The sequence below is a fragment of the Carcharodon carcharias genome, chromosome 31 (assembly GCF_017639515.1).
Source record: "Carcharodon carcharias isolate sCarCar2 chromosome 31, sCarCar2.pri, whole genome shotgun sequence".
Lineage (NCBI taxonomy): Eukaryota > Metazoa > Chordata > Chondrichthyes > Lamniformes > Lamnidae > Carcharodon > Carcharodon carcharias.
The window spans coordinates 19,836,669-19,856,905 of NC_054497.1; the positions used below are offsets into that span (position 1 = coordinate 19,836,669).

Below are 20,237 nucleotides of genomic sequence, written 5' to 3' on the forward strand. Positions count from 1 at the left end.
TGCCTCTGTTATTTTATGAAATGTAACTTTACAGATGTCCTCCCTTTCCCTCCTCCCTGCCTCGCTCTCCCTCTTCCCTGCCTCGCTCTCCCCCCTCCCCGCCTCACTCTCCCTCCTCCCCGCCTCGCTCTCCCTCTTCCCCGCCTCGCTCTCCCTCTTCCCCGCCTCGCTCTCCCTCCTCCCCGCCTCGCTCTCCCTCCTCCCCGCCTGGCTCTCCCTCCTCCCCGCCTGGCTCTCCCTCTTCCCCACCTCGCTCTCCCTCTTCCCCGCCTCGCTCTCCCCCCTCCCCGCCTCACTCTCCCTCCTCCCCGCCTCGCTCTCCCTCTTCCCCGCCTCACTCTCCCTCTTCCCCGCCTGGCTCTCCCTCTTCCCCGCCTGGCTCTCCCTCCTCCCCGCCTGGCTCTCCCTCTTCCCCGCCTGGCTCTCCCCCCTCCCCGCCTGGCTCTCCCCCCTCCCCGCCTGGCTCTCCCTCCTCCCCGCCTGGCTCTCCCTCCTCCCCGCCTGGCTCTCCCTCCTCCCCGCCTGGCTCTCCCTCCTCCCCGCCTGGCTCTCCCTCCTCCCCGCCTGGCTCTCCCTCCTCCCCGCCTGGCTCTCCCTCCTCCCCGCCTGGCTCTCCCTCCTCCCCGCCTGGCTCTCCCTCCTCCCCGCCTGGCTCTCCCCCCTGCCCGCCTGGCTCTCCCCCCTGCCCGCCTGGCTCTCCCCCCTGCCCGCCTGGCTCTCCCCCCTGCCCGCCTGGCTCTCCCCCCTGCCCGCCTGGCTCTCCCCCCTGCCCGCCTGGCTCTCCCCCCTGCCCGCCTGGCTCTCCCCCCTGCCCGCCTGGCTCTCCCCCCTGCCCGCCTGGCTCTCCCCCCTGCCCGCCTGGCTCTCCCCCCTGCCCGCCTGGCTCTCCCCCCTGCCCGCCTGGCGCTCCCCCCTCCTCCCCGCCTCTCCTCCCCGTCCCCCCTCCTCGCCTCTTATATTGTTTTTGTCAATGCCTCTCCCTCCTCCTCCTCCTCCTCCTCCTCCCCCATTCATTCCTCCTCTTTTCCAACCCCACCCTCTCATCTCCGTATAATCCTACGCTATGCATTTGCAGCCCTCATATTCAGGATCCTTGAGCTGTGTGACCAAGCATCTTAGTGTCTTAATCAGAAACCTCCTGATAAGCTGATGAAGTGAGCTGGTGCGACATGACGCATATTAGTCAATGTTAAACCGTGCTAATCTCCTAATTGTGGCTGAAATGCTTCACCTGCCCTGGTTCTCTCTCTCGCTCATTCACTGTCTTTCTTTAATACTTTTTCCCTCTCTCTTATTGACAGGTGACAATGAAGATGCAGAGGCACTGAAGGCAAAAAACATTAAACAGACTGAAGTAGTAGCAGATTTACGAGAAGCCATTCTGCAAGTAGCCCGACACTTTCAATGCCTGGACCCCAAAAATAGCAGCATTGTGAGTAAACGGCAAAGGGAGAACAGCCAAGAGAACCCATGACAACTCTACCCGCATTAGAGCATCTGCCAAAGCCATCAGGTTATATCCCATGGACAGGGATGGGGGCAGCTATATCCTTGTAGCATATCGCATGACTTCCCAAAGTTGGCCTAGTTTGAAGGCTCCACCTCACCGGAGAAACCTAACCAGGAGGTTGCCCATAAATGCCATCCATCTTAAAATGCCTGGTGGGGTGGGGAGGCTTTATTCATTGTTCCCATGGAGTGTCCTGGGACAGGGATTTGTTGTAGAGGGAGCAGTGATGGGTGAGCCCCACTGGAGTGGCAGGATATGGGGTAGGTGAAGGAGGGAGCAGTAGTGGGTGAATCCTGACTGTTGTCCCTAAGACCATAATAGAATTTGCAATTTTTAAAATTAAATCAAAAAAGACTAATATCTTCTGTTAAACAGGGCCTTATTTGGCACATAGCAAAGTTAAGGATGTGACCTTATTGCCTTTGGAAAAGAGGGGACTGTGGAAATACTTGTTTAAAGGTTTCAGTAACATTTCTTTGAAGGTTTGGATGTTGGAAAGAGAAATGCATTACCTCACAATTGTATGCATTCAAATACATCCATCAACAAATTCCAGCATCCTGCTCCTTAGGCAAGTGTCCAAATATACTCAAGATAGACCCCCAGAGCGTACATTTCTAACACGCTTCCAATCTAATGTCACTGGATTCGTATTAGAGACCAGGATTAATGCCCTGGGTACATGGTTTCAAATCCCACCATGACAGATGGTGGAATTTAAATTCAATTAATTAAATCTGGATTTGAAAACTCGTCTCAATAACGATACCATGAAATTATCATAGTTTGTCATAGAAACCTGGTTCACTAATGTCCTTTAGGGACGGAAATCTGACATCCTTACCTGGCCTGGCCTAGGTGTGACTCCAGACCTGGAACACTGCCTTCTGAAATGGCCTAATAAGCCACATAGTTCAAGGGCAGTGAGGGCTAGACAATAAATGCTGGCATTGCTAGCAACGCCGACATCCCACCAAAGAATAAAAAAAAAATCTCGGTACCACACGTCCATTCTAACTGTGCTTCTGGTACTTTGGACACATTTCTCAAGTCGCAAATTACAGAACATTCCCTTTGTAATCTTCCATTCATTCTTGTGATACCATGTACCTGAATTTCTGCAACCAGTCTGCTACGAGAGAACTTCATCAAATGTTTCTAAAACCCAATCCAATCCAAATCTTCAAAAAATGCTACTGAAGCCTTCAAACAGGTATTTCCACAGTGTCCTCTCATCCAGAGGAAGAATGGGCATTAAAGCCAGACATTGACACGGCTTTCTTGGGTGATTGGGACCAACGGAGGAGCCCCTATCTTAAATCTAGGCCCCCAAAACACATTTAGGGGTGGTGCAATGTCCTTTCTTGTTGAGCTTTGTATGAAGCTAGTGTTCAAAGAGGGAGAAGAGTGGCAAGTTTAGTAGCTGTTTTGGCTAAGCACCGCACAAGAGAAGTTCCAATTCTTGCGGAGATGTGAAGAAAATGAAAAAGCCCAACATGCTGGCAGTCAGGTTTGTTAAAAGAAATGTTGTGAGCAACTTCATTTAGTAAATGGTTAGAACTGCTGGAGAATAGTTGGAAGACCTTTAAGTGAAGTAGCGAAACCTGCAGATGCGGAGGAACGCGACATGGATATTACCAAGTAACTTACAGAACAGAAGTAGGCAATTCAGGTCAACTGCTTCATGCTGACATTTATGATCCTCAGGAACCTCCTCCCACCTTCTTAATCTAACCTCATCAGCATATCCTTCTATTCCTTTCTTGTTCTTTGTTTATCTAGCTCCCCCTAGATCGCATCCATGCTATTCACCTCAATTGTTCCTCGTGGTAGTGAGTTCCACTTTCTCACCAATGTCTGGGTAAAGAATCCCCTGAATTCCATGTTGGATTTATTAACAACTATCTTACAGTTATGCCCCCTAGACCTGGTCTTGCCCATAAGAAAAATCTTCTCCATCTCTCACATATCAAACCCTTTTGTAATCTTAAGGATCTCTAGCAGATCATCCCTCAGCCTCCTCTTTTCTAGAGAAAAGAGCCCCGACCTGTTCAATCTTTCCTGCTCATTATAGCCTCTCTGGCATCACGATAGTAATTCCGTTTTGCATCTTCCCCAGCACCTCTATATCCTTTTTATGATGTGAAGAGCTGAACTGTTCATTGCTTAAGTGTCGTCCAACCAAGATTCTATACAAGTTTAACAAAAGTCACTTTTTCAGTTCTCTTCCTCTAGAAGTGCCTTATTTTCAATTTTGATGACCCCATTAACCTGTGTCACTAGTTTTAGTGATCTGGATGTCTGTATCCCTAGATCCCTCTGCTCCTACCCCATTTCGACGCATTACCCAAGCAGCATATGACCCCTTTATTCTTCCTGCCAAAGTATACCACTTCACACTTAGCTATATTGAAATTAATTTGCCAACTGTGCACTCATTCTGCAAGTTTAATTAACATTGAAGAAAGATTTGAATGGCAGATTCAGATCTCAAGAGATCAGTTTGGATACACCGAGTTATGGTTACAGTATGGTTACACACTCAGTTAGGGTGGCTCAACATTTATCAAAAGTAAGATGATCAGGTTGATTCTGAGAGTGACTAACACACTGAACTCAAGAAGGTGCCTGGATTTGTAATGAAGAATATACATAATGCAAAGATGCTGATAATTGTGGGAGTGGGGTTGCGTTGTGTAATTTATTCAAAGTGCAAGTGCAGGTGGGTGCAAAGCCATAAGAATACCTTTTAATTTCTATGGAAGGGGCGTAAGGTAATGATAACAAAGATCATGGAATGTGGGCATCGCTGGCCAGGCCAGCATTTATTACTCATCCCTAGTTGCCCTAGTTCAGAGGACATTTAAGAGCCAACCACATTGCTGTGGGTCTGGAGTCACGTGTCAGACCAGGTAAAGATGGCAGGTTTCCTTTCCTAAAGGACATTAGTGAACCAGATGGGTTTTTACAACAATCAACAACGGTTTCATGGTCTTGATTAGACTTTTAATTCCAGATTTTTATTGAATTCAAATTCCACCATCTGCTGTGGTGGGTTTCGAAACCAGGCCCCCAGACCATTACCTTGGGTCTCTGGAATACTAGCCCAGCGACAATACCACTACACCCTCACATGTGAAGGGGCAGAGTGTTTTTTTTATTCGTTCAGTAGATGTTTTATTTTGGGTTTTTCAAACACAGGCTGGTTGAGTACAGCCTGTACGCTGCTTATTACGAACAACCGAAGAGACATGCTAGTTTATTCGATCAGTCAATCATTGGGACGTACAGCCTACATACCTGGCATCGCACTGGCATTGACATTTATACATGAGGTTGCTCAATTCTGTGGTAGGCAAAATGACTTTTTTGGACTGACAGCAGCATCCTGTTAGTGGAACATACCACTCGGGTTGCTGCTGCATAGTATCAGCTTGAAACAGCCTAATCTGGTTAATCTGTTGTTTGAATTTTTCAGATACTTTGCCTTTCCAGGGTAATTTGAGGTAGACCGGACATTCTTCAGATCCAAATGTGGCATCTTTGGTCCATTTGCAAATTTGCATGATACACAATTTACAGTGACCTGATCAGGATAGTCATTGTCCTGCAGAATAAGCATGTCTCTCTTTTCAGCAATATTCTTGGTAGAAAAAACATTAACTGGAGTTACAAGTGAGGAATTATGAGTAAGAAGGGAAATCAGGGGAAACTTTGTAAACCTTGGCGTAATAGAACTGTGAAAAAAATTAACAGAGTATAAAAGGAGTGAAAAGAACAATCAGATGTGTTTCTGGAGAGAGAAGGGAATGAAGGATATGAAGACAAGGTAGCTAGGTAAAGCTGAATGATATGGGGTTGGTGGAATTAAGGGGTACAATGGATCGGTGGGATTGAGAGATACAATGAATAGGTGAGATTGAGAGATACGGTCGATATGTGGGATTGAGGGATACGGTGGATATGTGGGATTGAGGGATACGGTGGATATGTGGGATTGAGGGATACGGTGGATATGTGGGAGTGAGGGATACGGTGGATATGTGGGATTGAGGGATACGGTGGATATGTGGGATTGAGGGATACGGTGGATATGTGGGATTGAGGGATACGGTGGATATGTGGGATTGAGGGATACGGTGGATATGTGGGATTGAGGGATACGGTGGATATGTGGGATTGAGGGATACGGTGGATATGTGGGATTGAGGGATACGGTGGATATGTGGGATTGAGGGATACGGTGGATATGTGGGATCGAGGGATACGGTCGATATGTGGGATCGAGGGATACGGTCGATATGTGGGATCGAGGGATACGGTCGATATGTGGGATCGAGGGATACGGTCGATATGTGGGATCGAGGGATACGGTCGATATGTGGGATCGAGGGATACGGTCGATATGTGGGATCGAGGGATACGGTCGATATGTGGGATCGAGGGATACGGTCGATATGTGGGATCGAGGGATACGGTCGATATGTGGGATCGAGGGATACGGTGGATATGTGGGATCGAGGGATACGGTGGATATGTGGGATCGAGGGATACGGTGGATATGTGGGATCGAGGGATAAGGTGGATATGTGGGATCGAGGGATACGGTGGATATGTGGGATCGAGGGATACGGTGGAAATGTGGGATCGAAGGATGCGGTGGATATATGGGATTGAGGGTTGAGCAGATGGGCGGGATTGAGGAATAAGGTGGAAGGGTGGATTGAGGGATACGCTGCATGGGGGGATTAGCGGGGTACAGTGGATGGGAGGGATTGAGGGACAGGGTGGATGTGTGGGACTGAGGGATGTAGTGGATGGGTGGGATTGAGGGATACGGTGGATAGGTAGGGTTAATGAATATATTGCGTAGGTGGAGTAAAGGATGGAGTAAAGTCAATCTTTCAAAGAAACAGAGTTGTTTATGCCCAATGGACCACTTCTACTCCAACTGTTTTATTTTGTTCAGTAGCCTCTAGATTGTGAAATATTTCAAAGTTATTCTTTACTGTGAAGCTCCAAGTGAAAGTGATCTTTATCTTAAGATGTGCAAGGTTTAGATCATTGCCACCTACCCAGAGTATCCTCATAGTCTTAAATCTCTCCTGTCTCTAGAGACTCTCTTGTCACTTTGCCTGACCTGATATGTTTAAGTTATATACTAAGCAAGCAAGTGAACCATCTGTCCCTTAGCAGGAACTGACCCCAGACTACTCCATGGAGAGCCACCAAAAGGACCATGAGAACTATGTTGCTGTGTCCAGGAACCGAAGGCGGAGAGCCAAGGCTCTGTTAGATTTCGAACGACATGATGACGATGAACTAGGGTTCCGAAAAAACGACATCATCACGGTGGGTGAGAGTTATTGCTGGTTTGACTTAATGATATATCCTGACACCAAACAGTGTAGAGTCCCTCACAGTGGGTCATATACTCTGAGACCAAACAATGTAGAGTCCCTCACACTGCGTAATATATCCAGAGGTCAAACAGTGTGGAGTACCTCACACAGGACAATATACCCTGAGATCAAACCGTGTGGATTCCCTCACACAGGGTATTATATCCAGAGACCAGACAATGTGGAGTCCCTCACAGTGGGTGGTGTACTCAGACACCATACATTAGGGAAGGTTCATGTCTTCACAGCCTGGACAGTAATCTGTTGAATCGCCTGCTCTTCGCATGTTGGTAGGGTGGAATGAAGCTGGGTGAAATGGGGTTTCTGTGGAACATAAATACCAGCAAAGACCTGTTGGGTCGAACAGCCTGTTCCTGTGTTGGAAAGACGATGTAATTTTCAATGGAATCAATTATGCGGTTTTACGAAAGAATGAGTGACCCACTCCCCCAGATTACTGCCTCTCACAATGGGCCTGTGTACCCAGAGATCTCACAGTGCCCTAAATCCCTCACAATGGGTAATGCAGCTAGACAGCAACAAGAGCTTGCATTAATATAGAGCCTTTAATGTAGTAATACATCCCAATGCACTTTACATGACAGCTATCAAACAAACTTTTGACACTGAACCACATAAGGAAATTTTAGGACAAGTAACCCGAAGATAAAGAGGCTGGTAGGTCAGCGAGCGAAGGGGAGATGGATGAATGGGATTTGGTGTGAAATAGGACTCAGAGAGCAGAGTTTTGGATGAACTGAAGTTTATGGAGAGTGGAAGATGTGAGCTGTCCAAGAGAGTGTTGAAATAGTCAAGCCTAGAGGTAAGAAAAGGCATAGGTGAGGGTTTCGGTAGCTGGTGAGCTGACGTAGGGTGATGTAACGGAGATCTTGGGGGTGACATGGTTTTTTTGGTTAGAAAGTCATCTTGATGTCAAGTATGGCAACTAGGTTGTGAACATTCTGGTTCAGCCTCTGACAGTTGCTGGGTGGGGGGTTGAAGTTGATGGTTAGGGAGTGGAGTTTGTGGACTGAAGACATTGATTTTGAACTTTCCATTATTTGAGGATGTTGGACAATCGATGTGACAAATTAGAGACAGTGAAGGAACTGGGAAAGGTAGTGGTGAAGTAGAATTGGGTGTCATTACTGTACATGTGGAAGCTGATGTGTCTTCATATGGTGTTACCAAGGGACAGTGTGAAGATGAGAAATAGGAAGAGGCGACAAATAGATGTTCGAGGGACACCAGAGGTAATGGTGCGGGTACAGGAAGAGAAGCCATTCCAGGAGATTCTCTGGCAATGACTGAATAGATAAGCATGGAAGCAGGCGACCCTAGTGCCACCCAGCTGGATTACAGAGCAGAGGCGTTGGTGCAGGGTGTGGTCAACCATATCAAAAGCTGCAGACAGGTCGAGAAGATGAAAAGAAATGGTTTATCTTTGTCAAGGTCTCAGGATGTCACTTATGGCTTTGATCGGAGCCATTTCTGTGCAGTGGCAGGGCGGGAGTTTGATTGGAGGGTTTCAGACGTGGAGTTCCAGAAAAAATGGGTGTGTATTAGCATGGTGACAACACATTCAAGGCCTTGGGAGAAGAAAGGGAGGTGAGAGATTAGGTGGCGGTTTTGCAAGCCAGAAGAGTGAAGGTGGGTTTTTTGTGGAGAGTGATGTTGACGACAGATTTGAAAGGGAAGAGGGATAGTACTTAAGGAAAAACCATTATCAAGATCAGTTGCCAAGGGCACCAAGAAGGGAAGTTAGGTGGTCAGTAGTTTAGTGGGAATAGGATCAAGGGAGCAGGAATTGGGTCTCATGGATAAGAGAGATAGGAGAGAAACTGGAGAAATATGTGAGTTCAGTGGAAGGGTCAGAGGAAATTTGTCCTGATGGAAAGGAGGAAAGTGACAAAGATAATTGAACAGGTGGCTTCAATCTTTATGATGAGGAAGCTCATGAGCCCCTCACACTTGTGGGGTGGAACTTAACGTTCATCTGTGGGTGGGTTTTGTAGGCAGGGGGCCCATAAAATTCCGAGGGTGCCTTTCCTGCTGCCTATCTGCCCGCCCCTGACCAGATCACGATTTAACAGGCAGCAGACAAGGCCTCAGCTGGCTCTTGCTTTAGCTGAGGCCTCTAAGTGACCATTTAATGGCCCACTTAAGGGCCACTTCCAGTCCATCCCCAGTTTTTCGGCCAGCAGAAGGAGAGGAGGTTGGGACCTGGCAGGTAGGCCTGCTTGGGCCTCGGGGTGAAAGGGCAGGGAAGGGATTTGCCTTCTTCACAAGCCTCCTTTTTCTCCACCCTCCACCGGGTGGACCTTCCCCCTCTCCCCTCACAAGCCCTGCCCAGCTGTCCCCACCCCAGGGCCTTCTCTTCTGGTCCCGCAAAGAACAACTCCAGCTTAACTTTGAAACGACACCTGGCTCCTCTTTGCTGGGGACTGTTGCAGGCCCAGCAGTGGCCACCGCTCTGCTGGGACCAGAGATCTGCTGGTCAATCAGATCATCCGGCAGCTCTTGGAGGCAGGATTTCCTCCCCGGATAGGGGCAGAAGTCTCACCTTGAGCCACTTAGCGCTCTAAACATTAAATGGCCAGCAGGCCGGAGGGTTTTCAGGCAGCAAGGTGGGAAACTTGCTGCCTGTGAAATCCTGCTCGTTGTTAGAGGTTAAGATGGAGGACATAGCGAAGAGAGTTTGAAGAAAACAGTTTACATTAAAGGGAAGCCGGGGGTTACCTTTTGTATTGCAGGGTTATCCTGAGATAACTCACATTCTGACGGAACAGGACCTGATTGTGCTTTCCATGACGCGGCCAGAACTGATGGTGAAGGAGTAAACTAGCTGTCCACCATCAAGTCTGTATTCCTTGGACTTGAGAAAGTGGAGATGGAAATAGTGCAAGTGGCTATAATCTGGGTGAGAGTTAGTTTTAATCGGGACAAGCGTCATTGACCAGATCGGCAGCTGCTGAAATGTTGGAGTGAACGGAAGTGCAAAGGCGAGACGAGTGGATTTTCAAATTGCAGCTATAAGTGACCCGGGCGAGAGTTTTTCTCTGGGGCTGAGGTGGACGTAGAAGGAAGTGTGGTCAGTTTTTTTTTCTCCTTTATTCTTTCATGGGATGTGGGCGTTGCTGGCAAGCTGCCCATCCCTAATTCGCCTTGAAATGAGTGGGTTGTTGAGCCATTTTGGAGGGCACTTAAGAGTCAACCACAACTGTGGGTCTAGAGTCACATGTAGGCCAGACCGGGTAAGGATGGCAGATTTCCTACCCTAAAGGTCATTAGTGAAGCAGGTGGGTTTTTACAACAATCGATGATAGTTTCATGGTCACCATTACTGAGGCTTGCTTTCAATTCAATTCCAGATTAATTTATTGAATTTAAATTCCATCAGCTGCCGTCGTGGGATTCAAGCCCATGTCCCAGAGAATTAGCCATATAAATCCAGGCAAGTGGAGAGTATTCCATCACACTCCCAACTTGTGCCTTCTAAGTGGTGAGCAGGCTTTGGGGAGTCAGGAGGTGAGTTACTCACTGCAGGATTCCTGGCCCCTGACCTGCTCTTATAGCCACAGTATTTATATGGCTAGTCCAGTTGAGCTTCTGGTCAATGGTAACCCGAAGGATGTTGATAGTGGGGGATTCAGCAATGGTAATGCCATTGAATGTCAGGGGGTGATGATTAGATTCTCTCTTGTTGGAGTTGGTTATTGCCTGGCACTTGTGTGGCACGCATGTTACTTGCCACTTGTCAGCCCAAGCCTAGATGTTGTCCCAGTCTTTGCGCATTTGGACACGGACTGCTTCAGTATCTGAGGAGTCGCTAATGGTGCTGAACATTGTGCAATCATCAGCGAACATCTTCACTTCTGACTTTATGATGGAGGGAAGGTCATTTATCCTCACACTTCTCAGGATTGAATTCCATTTGCCAACTTTCTGCCCTCCTGACCAGCCGAATGATATCTTCCTATGGTCCACAGCTTCCTACTTCACTAACAGCCGCACAGCTGATTTTCACACCATCTGCAAAGTTGTTAAAAATTCCCCCCACATTTAAGTCTAACTCACTGGTGTAGACCATGAATAGGAACCAGCACTGAGTCTTGTGGGACCTCCCTGGAAAACACCCGCCAACCATGGCCTTTTGGTTGTGTAGCAAGTATGGGAGTAGTGAGACCTCTTGAGATGGTAAGGTGAAAAGGATGGCTGCGAGTATGGGTAGGTGAATTTGAATGGAGAGAGATGAAGGCAGGAAGGGAGAGCAATGAACTCAGGTGAGAGAGTGTGGTCTGGTGAGATGGAGTTTGAAATCACTGAGATTAGGGACTTATTTGGTGAGGAGATTGACGGAGGAAAGCAGTGGCGATATCTCAGTGTGATAGATATAGAACAAAGATCTTGAGGCGCAAGAAGGGTAGAACACAGATGCTCAAAGGAACTGAAGGTGCCAGAGGAGTCGGAGAACAGACCAAGGTGTGATTTGATAATAAGGGTCACCCTGCCACCATGGCTTTCCATTTGATAATGGAGCATACATCAAGTTGTGCAGTTTTTTTTCTGAAGATCACGCCAATGTAACTGTCTAAATGCATTCCTCCAGTCTGAGCAGTTTCTGCTTTAAATTGTAACCTTGTTTTCATTGTTGAATCTGAAGTATCATGTTCCTGCCCGACTGAGATTGTCACTTGTCTCTTTCAGATCATATCTCAGAAGGATGAGCATTGCTGGGTTGGAGAGCTGAACGGGCTGCGAGGTTAGTGCTAATAGCTTACTCTTCAATCTAATCAAAAGCACCCTAACTGTACCAATGGGACTGTTAAACTGGGTGGAAATTGCTGCTGGTTGAACTGCTGTAAAATGGGCAGCAGATGGCAGCAATAAGCACTGGGTAAGCTTAAAAGATTTCCATAAACAGCAGAATGAGGCGCACACACAGAACACCTTGCAATGCCCACAGATGCCCATTCCAGAGAAAGTCTGATCTTTTGATCACTCTCTGTCTTTGAGACTCTCTCTCCTTCTATCTCACCCTCAGTCTCAGTTTCGACCCAATTTAAGCTCTCACAAACCCCAGTCACTTACACAGTTAAAATCGGGCTCTCTGTCTCTTTGTCTCTTACTGCCTCTGTCTCCACTCTCTGTCCCCATCGCTCCCTCTTTGGTCCCCCTCGCTCTCCCTCTTTGGTCCCCCTCGCTCTCCCTCTTTGGTCCCCCTCGCTCTCCCTCTTTGGTCCCCCTCGCTCTCCCTCTTTGGTCCCCCTCGCTCTCCCTCTTTGGTCCCCCTCGCTCTCCCTCTTTGGTCCCCCTCGCTCTCCCTCTTTGGTCCCCCTCGCTCTCCCTCTTTGGTCCCCCTCGCTCTCCCTCTTTGGTCCCCCTCGCTCTCCCTCTTTGGTCCCCCTCGCTCTCCCTCTTTGGTCCCCCTCGCTCTCCCTCTTTGGTCCCCCTCGCTCTCCCTCTTTGGTCCCCCTCGCTCTCCCTCTTTGGTCCCCCTCGCTCTCCCTCTTTGGTCCCCCTCGCTCTCCCTCTTTGGTCCCCCTCGCTCTCCCTCTTTGGTCCCCCTCGCTCTCCCTCTTTGGTCCCCCTCGCTCTCCCTCTTTGGTCCCCCTCGCTCTCCCTCTTTGGTCCCCCTCGCTCTCCCTCTTTGGTCCCCCTCGCTCTCCCTCTTTGGTCCCCCTCGCTCTCCCTCTTTGGTCCCCCTCGCTCTCCCTCTTTGGTCCCCCTCGCTCTCCCTCTTTGGTCCCCCTCGCTCTCCCTCTTTGGTCCCCCTCGCTCTCCCTCTTTGGTCCCCCTCGCTCTCCCTCTTTGGTCCCCCTCGCTCTCCCTCTTTGGTCCCCCTCGCTCTCCCTCTTTGGTCCCCCTCGCTCTCCCTCTTTGGTCCCCCTCGCTCTCCCTCTTTGGTCCCCCTCGCTCTCCCTCTTTGGTCCCCCTCGCTCTCCCTCTTTGGTCCCCCTCGCTCTCCCTCTTTGGTCCCCCTCGCTCTCCCTCTTTGGTCCCCCTCGCTCTCCCTCTTTGGTCCCCCTCGCTCTCCCTCTTTGGTCCCCCTCGCTCTCCCTCTTTGGTCCCCCTCGCTCTCCCTCTTTGGTCCCCCTCGCTCTCCCTCTTTGGTCCCCCTCGCTCTCCCTCTTTGGTCCCCCTCGCTCTCCCTCTTTGGTCCCCCTCGCTCTCCCTCTTTGGTCCCCCTCGCTCTCCCTCTTTGGTCCCCCTCGCTCTCCCTCTTTGGTCCCCCTCGCTCTCTCTCTTTGGTCCCCCTCGCTCTCTCTCTTTGGTCCCCCTCGCTCTCTCTGGTCCCCCTCGCTCTCTCTGGTCCCCCTCGCTCTCTCTCTTTGGTCCCCCTCGCTCTCTCTCTTTGGTCCCCCTCGCTCTCTCCCTCTCGGTCCCCCTCGCTCTCTCTGTTTGGTCCCCCTTGCTCTCTCTGTTTGGTCCCCCTTGCTCTCTCTGTTTGGTCCCCCTTGCTCTCTCTGTTTGGTCCCCCTTGCTCTCTCTGTTTGGTCCCCCTTGCTCTCTCTGTTTGGTCCCCCTTGCTCTCTCTGTTTGGTCCCCCTTGCTCTCTCTGTTTGGTCCCCCTTGCTCTCTCTGTTTGGTCCCCCTCGCTCTCTCTGTTTGGTCCCCCTCGCTCTCTCTGTTTGGTCCCCCTCGCTCTCTCCCTCTCGGTCCCCCTCGCTCTCTCCCTCTCGGTCCCCCTCGCTCTCTCTGTTTGGTCCCCCTCGCTCTCTCTGTTTGGTCCCCCTCGCTCTCTCCCTCTCGGTCCCCCTCGCTCTCTCCCTCTCGGTCCCCCTCGCTCTCTCCCTCTCGGTCCCCCTCGCTCTCTCCCTCTCGGTCCCCCTCGCTCTCTCTGTTTGGTCCCCCTTGCTCTCTCTGTTTGGTCCCCCTTGCTCTCTCTGTTTGGTCCCCCTCGCTCTCTCCCTCCCGGCCCCCCCTCGCTCTCTCCCTCCCGGCCCCCCCTCGCTCTCTCCCTCCCGGCCCCCCCCTCGCTCTCTCCCTCCCGGCCCCCCCTCGCTCTCTCCCTCCCCTCCCGGCCCCCCCTCGCTCTCTCCCTCCCGGCCCCCCCCTCGCTCTCTCCCTCCCGGCCCCCCCATCGCTCTCTGCCTCCCGGCCCCCCCCTCGCTCTCTCCCTCCCGGCCCCCCCTCGCTCTCTCCCTCCCGGCCCCCCCCTCGCTCTCTGCCTCCCGGCCCCCCCCTCGCTCTCTGCCTCCCGGCCCCCCCCTCGCTCTCTCCCTCCCGGCCCCCCCCTCGCTCTCTCCCTCCCGGCCTCCCCTCGCTCTCTCCCTCGCTCGACTCTAGGGAAATCGAGGGAAGAGACCCTGTGGTTCATGCTTCAGTGCGGAGTTGTGTAGTTCAGTTCATTCAATATCCACTCAGCAATGTCATTGCTCAGCGAAGGGTCGTTGTAAGTGGATTTGAGTAGTTTTGCTGGCTCATTAGATAGACGGATATTGCAAACTGATCAGTTTCCTTCTAAACAATTTGTAAAACTGCGAAGCTAAGCAGAGTGTTGCAGACATGGTGCCTTCTCCAGCTTTTAATGAAGTGGGCAATACTGAACACTCAAGTATAATGAGATTTTGTGACATGCCAGGAGAAGATTTGCATGTTTGTCAAAGAGCCAAAGATTATTGAGTTTCTTTATGTTTTGATCTGTGCCTAGATACTCCTGAAATTGTTAAGCAGGAGCTGGTAGAAAAACCAAAAAAATGCTGCAATTACTCTGCAGCTGACCTGCAGAGAAAGAAACACATTTAGTCTTTCAGGTCGATAACCTTTCACCAGACCCGGTCTCAAATTGCTGCTGACCCACGGTTTTCAGCCCCTCTCTTGTAGAACAAGACGTAAATCTGAGTAATGGAAATTAAAAAGTTGTGCTTGTCATCGAGAACGCAGTGAGGATATGAGGACTGTCGTGTTTGCCTCAAATTAACTAATAAATTCAGAAAACGATGCTGATCACATCTTTGTCACTGCAAGTAGGGTGGCCACAGACCACTGCACAGCCGATATTTTGCTACAGCAAAATTGCTACCCGCAATATATAGAACTAACGTTCCAAACACACTCAGAAGCCTGCAATATCTGGACCTACCGTGCCCAGGACATTCTGTTGCTTCTGACGACTAACTTTTGACCCTTTCTCCTACAGGTTGGTTTCCTGCGAAATTTGTGGAGGTCCTGGATGAACGAAGTAAAGAGGTAAGTTCAGTAATGACATGGATATGTGTGTGTGTGTATTGAGTGCAGGAGTCCTTCAGCTTCCGTCAGTATTTGTAATATTGTAATACTGGGCGTCAACATACAGGGAGAACTTGTAACCATACGCACAAAAACCGCAATCACTTCTCATATGCATCCCCGCTCATACACTGGCTACGTTTTATCAGACTCTAGTCCTGGCATGGATTGGTGAATCGGGCACAGAATTTGCTGTGCTTCTGCTTTTCTATTGATTAATTATCCCACTTGATAATGAGAGTGGGTCAGTCTTGCGGCTCAGGGGTAGTGTCCCTTCCTCTGGGCCAGAAGTCCCGGGTTCAAGTCCCACCTCAGGGTTTGATGACCAAGGAAGGTGTGTTCGTAATGTGGCCAAAAAGGTTGATTCTTAGCCTGTAAATCCTCCCAATGCACCCAATGGCAGGCTGTAACAGCAGCAGAGTTTCCTGGTCAGTCATACTGCAGGAGGCAACGGCAAACCACTGCAATGCTTTGCCAAACAAAATCACGGGTCAATCCAGTGGAAGTCCATGGTTGTCAACGCCCTCTGGAGGAGGAGGATAAGAGAGTGCCGCATTGGGGGCTGGTTACCTCCATGCTCCATTTTTCAATCTGTGCTTCTGTTGAGAGAGGTTCTGCCCCACAAATGTTACAAAATGGACTCCTGTGCGTTAGTTTGGGTTGCATAGTCGTCCTATAAATGAGTACAGTTAGACTGGTCATTCAGTAACGTTACATTAAAGAAACTACCTGTGTGGATATCTGGTAGCTTAGAGGGAAACTGCTCCACCCAGTGTGGGCTATGAGGCAGCAGCCAGAAAATGCCAGCTTCCATATGGATTGTTCGGGAAAAAAAAAGTGAGCAGTTTGCAATATTTGGAAGATGCAACTATCTAACGAGCCAGCAAATCTACTCAAGTACATTGCTCAGTGCAGGGTTGCTGTCTTTGCTGAGTTTGTGATGTCAGTTGTGAATCATTTGCACACTAAACTGACCAAAGAACTCCTGGGCAAGAGAGGAAGAAAATGACATGTTTTCCCTGTTTCCATTCACTGTTCAGTCACTGCTGTATGTCACCATTATCATCAAACCAGGCAAACAGTCCTCATTCATTAAGGAGAGTTTGAAGAGCAGCATCATCAGGTATACATGAAAATGAGGTGTCAAATTGGTGAAGCTATGACACAGGACTACATGTTAGCACATGCACAGAAACCGCAATCACTGCTAAACAATGGAAGCAACAGACTGTGGATAGAGCTAAGCGATCCCAGCAGATCAGGTCATAGCTCTGTAGTCCTGCCTCTTCCAGTTGTGAATGTTGATGGGCAATTAAACAAGTAACAGGAAGAGGAGGCTTCATGAATATCTCCATCCTCAGTGATGGTGGTTTCCAGTGGGAAAGACGAGGCTGAAGCATTTGCAACAACTTTGGCCTGAAGTGCGAAGTGGTTGATCCATCTCTGCTTCCTCCTGATGTCCCAGCATCACAGATGCCAGACTTAAGCCAATTTGATTCACTCCATGTAGTTTCAAGAAATGGCTGGGTACATAAGTGGCAATGGGCTTTGACAACATCCCGGCAGTAATATTAAAGTCTTATGCTCCAGAACTAGCCACATCCCTAGCCAAGCTGTTCCAGTACAACTACTGGCAATCGACTGACAATGTGGAGAATTGCCCAGGTATGTCTTATCCACAAAAAGTAGGACAAATCCAATCCAGCCAATTACCGTCCCATCAGTCTACTCTCCATCATCAGCAAAGTGATGGATGATGCTATGAAGTGGCGCTTAACTCACTGATGCTCAGTTTGACTTCCACCTTGCTGCAGGTCTCATTATAGCCTTGGTCCAGATACGGACCAGAGTTGAGGGGAGAGTGACTGCCCTTGATATTAAGGCAGCATTTCACGAAGTGCGCCATCAAAGAGCCCTCATAAAATTGGATGTCAGTGCTTCCACCACCCTTTGGAAACACATTCCAAATCATAACAACTCTCAGCATTAAAAAAATTCTCCTCTTCCCACCCCAATACCCTCCAGATTTTTTGACAGTTACTTGAAATCTATGTCCCCTGTTACAACCCTTCTGCTACTGGAAAGACTTTTTCTTTATTTACTCTTTCAAAACCATTCAGGATTTGGAATACCTCTATTAAAGGGTCTTTTCACCTTTTCACCTCAGTTCGCTCATAGTATCAGGCCAATCCCCTGGCCATCCCCCGGTGATTACCCTGTCTGGACCCGGACCCTCCTCTCCTCCGCCCTTTGTCTAGTACCCCACCCAGGTATGGCTTCTCCTTGCAGCAATTGGTACACCTTGACTTATTTTGGACAGCTGCTTTACAATCCCATCCATGCATTCTGGTTTGCCACAGTTAAGACTCAAGCTGCTTGTGATTGCTGCAACAGGTTTGGAACCTGCTTCCTTTCCCTTTCCTATTATCTAGCCCGGTTGCCCACTGATTAATTTGCTGAAAACCTGTGCCCACAGGTCTCTCCATGTATGGGATATTTCTGATGCTTGGGACTGAGTGCCTGCTTGAGCATTTTCAGGAAGACGATATAATCTCACCTGCAGTCCTCTATCCCGCCCAAATTGCGGTATGCTATAAACTTCCTCTCTGCATATTCGTAAGCTGACTCATCCTTGCCCTGAGGTGCCCCCATTTCTGCTGAACAATTGGCCCTTTCTCCTCCAAAGCCCCATTGCGCGGACCTTTTAAATCTGTCGAATCTCTGTTGTTTGGTTTGCCCTGCGGTCCATGTCCGACCTTGGACCTGCACGGTCATGTTTGCCCACATTCCCTGGGACACCTTGGCTCTTACATGGACATTGTTTAACCAGTGTACGTCGCTGAGTTCAGGAAGTTTCTCCCAAGAAGTCCCATTTGGGGCTATTCTGTTTTAATGGTGGCAAGGCGTCTAGCAACATTTGTCGCTTGATTAGGGGGGGTGAACGGGATGTGGCGAGATATCTCCTGGTTATTGCCCTGTCTGTCGGTTATAATTTCCCTTGGCTATCGGGGCCATCGACATGGGCAATGGGCCCCTCGTCACCAGGGGAGGGGCAGACGGTGGTATGGAATCGTACCCAGGCCGTGTGCCCCTGTCTTGCCATCCGTACTCCGCCACTTCCCGTTCTAACTCTCCCCGGTCTGCACCATCAGTAACCCAGCATGGCGCGCTGCCCACTTCTGGGTTTGATCTTGGCAGGCTTGGAGGATAATAAGAAACCCATTTGGACTGTCAGACACAAGTAATTAAAATATTTAAATCACCAGCTAACTCAGAATTTAACCTAGAATTCTGGCTTTAACAGCCAGCCCTATGGAGCCAGTGGTGAAGACTCGCTGCCCATTTTCCCTCACGGGACTAGAGGAACTAACTCTAAATACGTCCCACAGTTTCCCAAACTGTGTGAAGCTCACCAGGATAATCGAGGCGAGAGCACAGTGGGGAATGTTTGTTCAATGAAACGGACAGGCTGGGAAGCCTCCGGACAGGCTGGGAAGCCTTCGGACAGGCTGGGAAGCCTTCGAACAGTGAAACTTAATAGCTGTCGCCCTGCCTAGGCTGGTGTTCACAGCACTGCTTCTGAGAGAGTTCTTTCACTTCAGGACACGTGATTTCCTCTCCTTGGAAGTAATTTCACCTGCCTTGGACTTCATGTACCTTGAGCAGCACTTCCCTGCTTCCAGCCTCCACTTGGACCTTGGTCGTCTCAGGAGAAACAAAAGGAGTAATACCAACAACACCAGTGGCCCAAGGAGCACCAATAGCAACATCACCAGCAGCAGCTGCCTTCTCCTTGGCCATGTGCCATTCCACAGAACAGGGGGAACACCGAGATCCAGCTGGAAGGAGGTGAGACCCTCAGTGATGGGTTTACAGGCAGAGGATCAGCTCTTTTGACATGTGAACACCAGGGTCTCAGGAGGTTCAAACTTTCCTAGCAGGGTCATTGCTGATATCTGCAGCCTCCCGGAATAAGACTCCTTCCCAGTGGACCAGGTGGGAATACGTTGCCAGTGCCAGTCAAGGTGGAATCACTTGAGGAACGCAACATTCTCCCCCCTCCCCCGACACCACTCACCCCCATCCCCTCCGATTCTCTGCCTCTCCCTGAAGCTCCGCGCCTTCATTTCCGCCAAGGAGAGAAAGCAGAGAGTTGAGTGTCAGAAATAAATTTTGGGGAGGGGCGGAAAGAACAACCTTTATGGAGGGTGACTGAGACGTGGGTATGAGAGGGCATACAGATGACTCAGTGTTCAGTTGCTTTGAAAGGGAAAGAGAGAGGAATGAGTGGAGTTGCAAGATGTGCTGGTTGGAGGAGTGCTGTGCAGGAGAACACTGTGGAAGTCAGAGTCTGGGGACTAGCCACTAACCTTTCCTGCCCTCCTGACATCACTGAACCTCTTGCAGTGTTGTAAACAGGTTTGAAGCAACACAGTCCTGTTGTTCATTTCCTCTTGGCCACTTCTATCGACACCTTCTTGGCCTCTTCTTCCCATCCTTGGGAAACACATCTCATTTTGATCCCTCAAGCCCCTCAGCAGGACCTTCAGATAAGAGTCAGACACCTGGGGGACAAGTTTTCCAGGTCTCCACTCTTTTGGTTGTTGAAGGTGCAGGATTCAATGTCCAGTTCAGCCATTCCGACCCCTGCTGGGGTCCCTTAACTAGAAATCTGTCATTTGACAAACGCAATGCACCGTCCCGCACGCTCTGTCATTAATCAGAGAATCATGAAGCAGGTCGCTAATGTCATGGCCAAGTTAAAGATCCACGGCAAAGCCCATTTCAATTGCAAATGTGTCCCCAATGCACACATGCCCCTACCCCACACTCTCCCCCAACCCCCCAGGCTGTTGCTTACAGGTGTGCTCTGTTACAATTACACCCACAGCCTGAAAATCGCGCCACAAACTCCATTCCTTTGCCACTGATTCCATCCCCTTCCCTAGCCACTGTCTTGCACATTCTTTCTTTTCAGGTAGCAATCTAATTCCCTTTTGGATACTTCAATTGAACCTGCCTCCACCACCCTCTCAGGAAGTTCGTTCCAGATTCCAATGACCCTCTGGGTGAAAAATGTTTTCCTCACATCA

At 49.7% G+C, this 20,237-nt stretch overlaps 1 protein-coding gene across 2 annotated transcripts in view; it reads left to right on the forward strand.

The window, feature by feature from the left end:
- sgsm3 (small G protein signaling modulator 3) overlaps positions 1-20,237 on the forward strand; it is a 141,656-nt gene that overhangs the window by 93,512 nt on the left and 27,907 nt on the right. Inside the window, exons 13-16 of one of the 2 annotated variants that reach the window (XM_041178051.1) lie at positions 1,302-1,432; positions 6,704-6,862; positions 11,620-11,674; positions 15,056-15,105. In XM_041178051.1, the coding sequence (XP_041033985.1) occupies positions 1,302-1,432; positions 6,704-6,862; positions 11,620-11,674; positions 15,056-15,105 (395 nt within the window). The remainder of the gene's footprint in view (positions 1-1,301; positions 1,433-6,703; positions 6,863-11,619; positions 11,675-15,055; positions 15,106-20,237) is intronic. The other variant, XM_041178052.1, reaches the window with a different exon arrangement.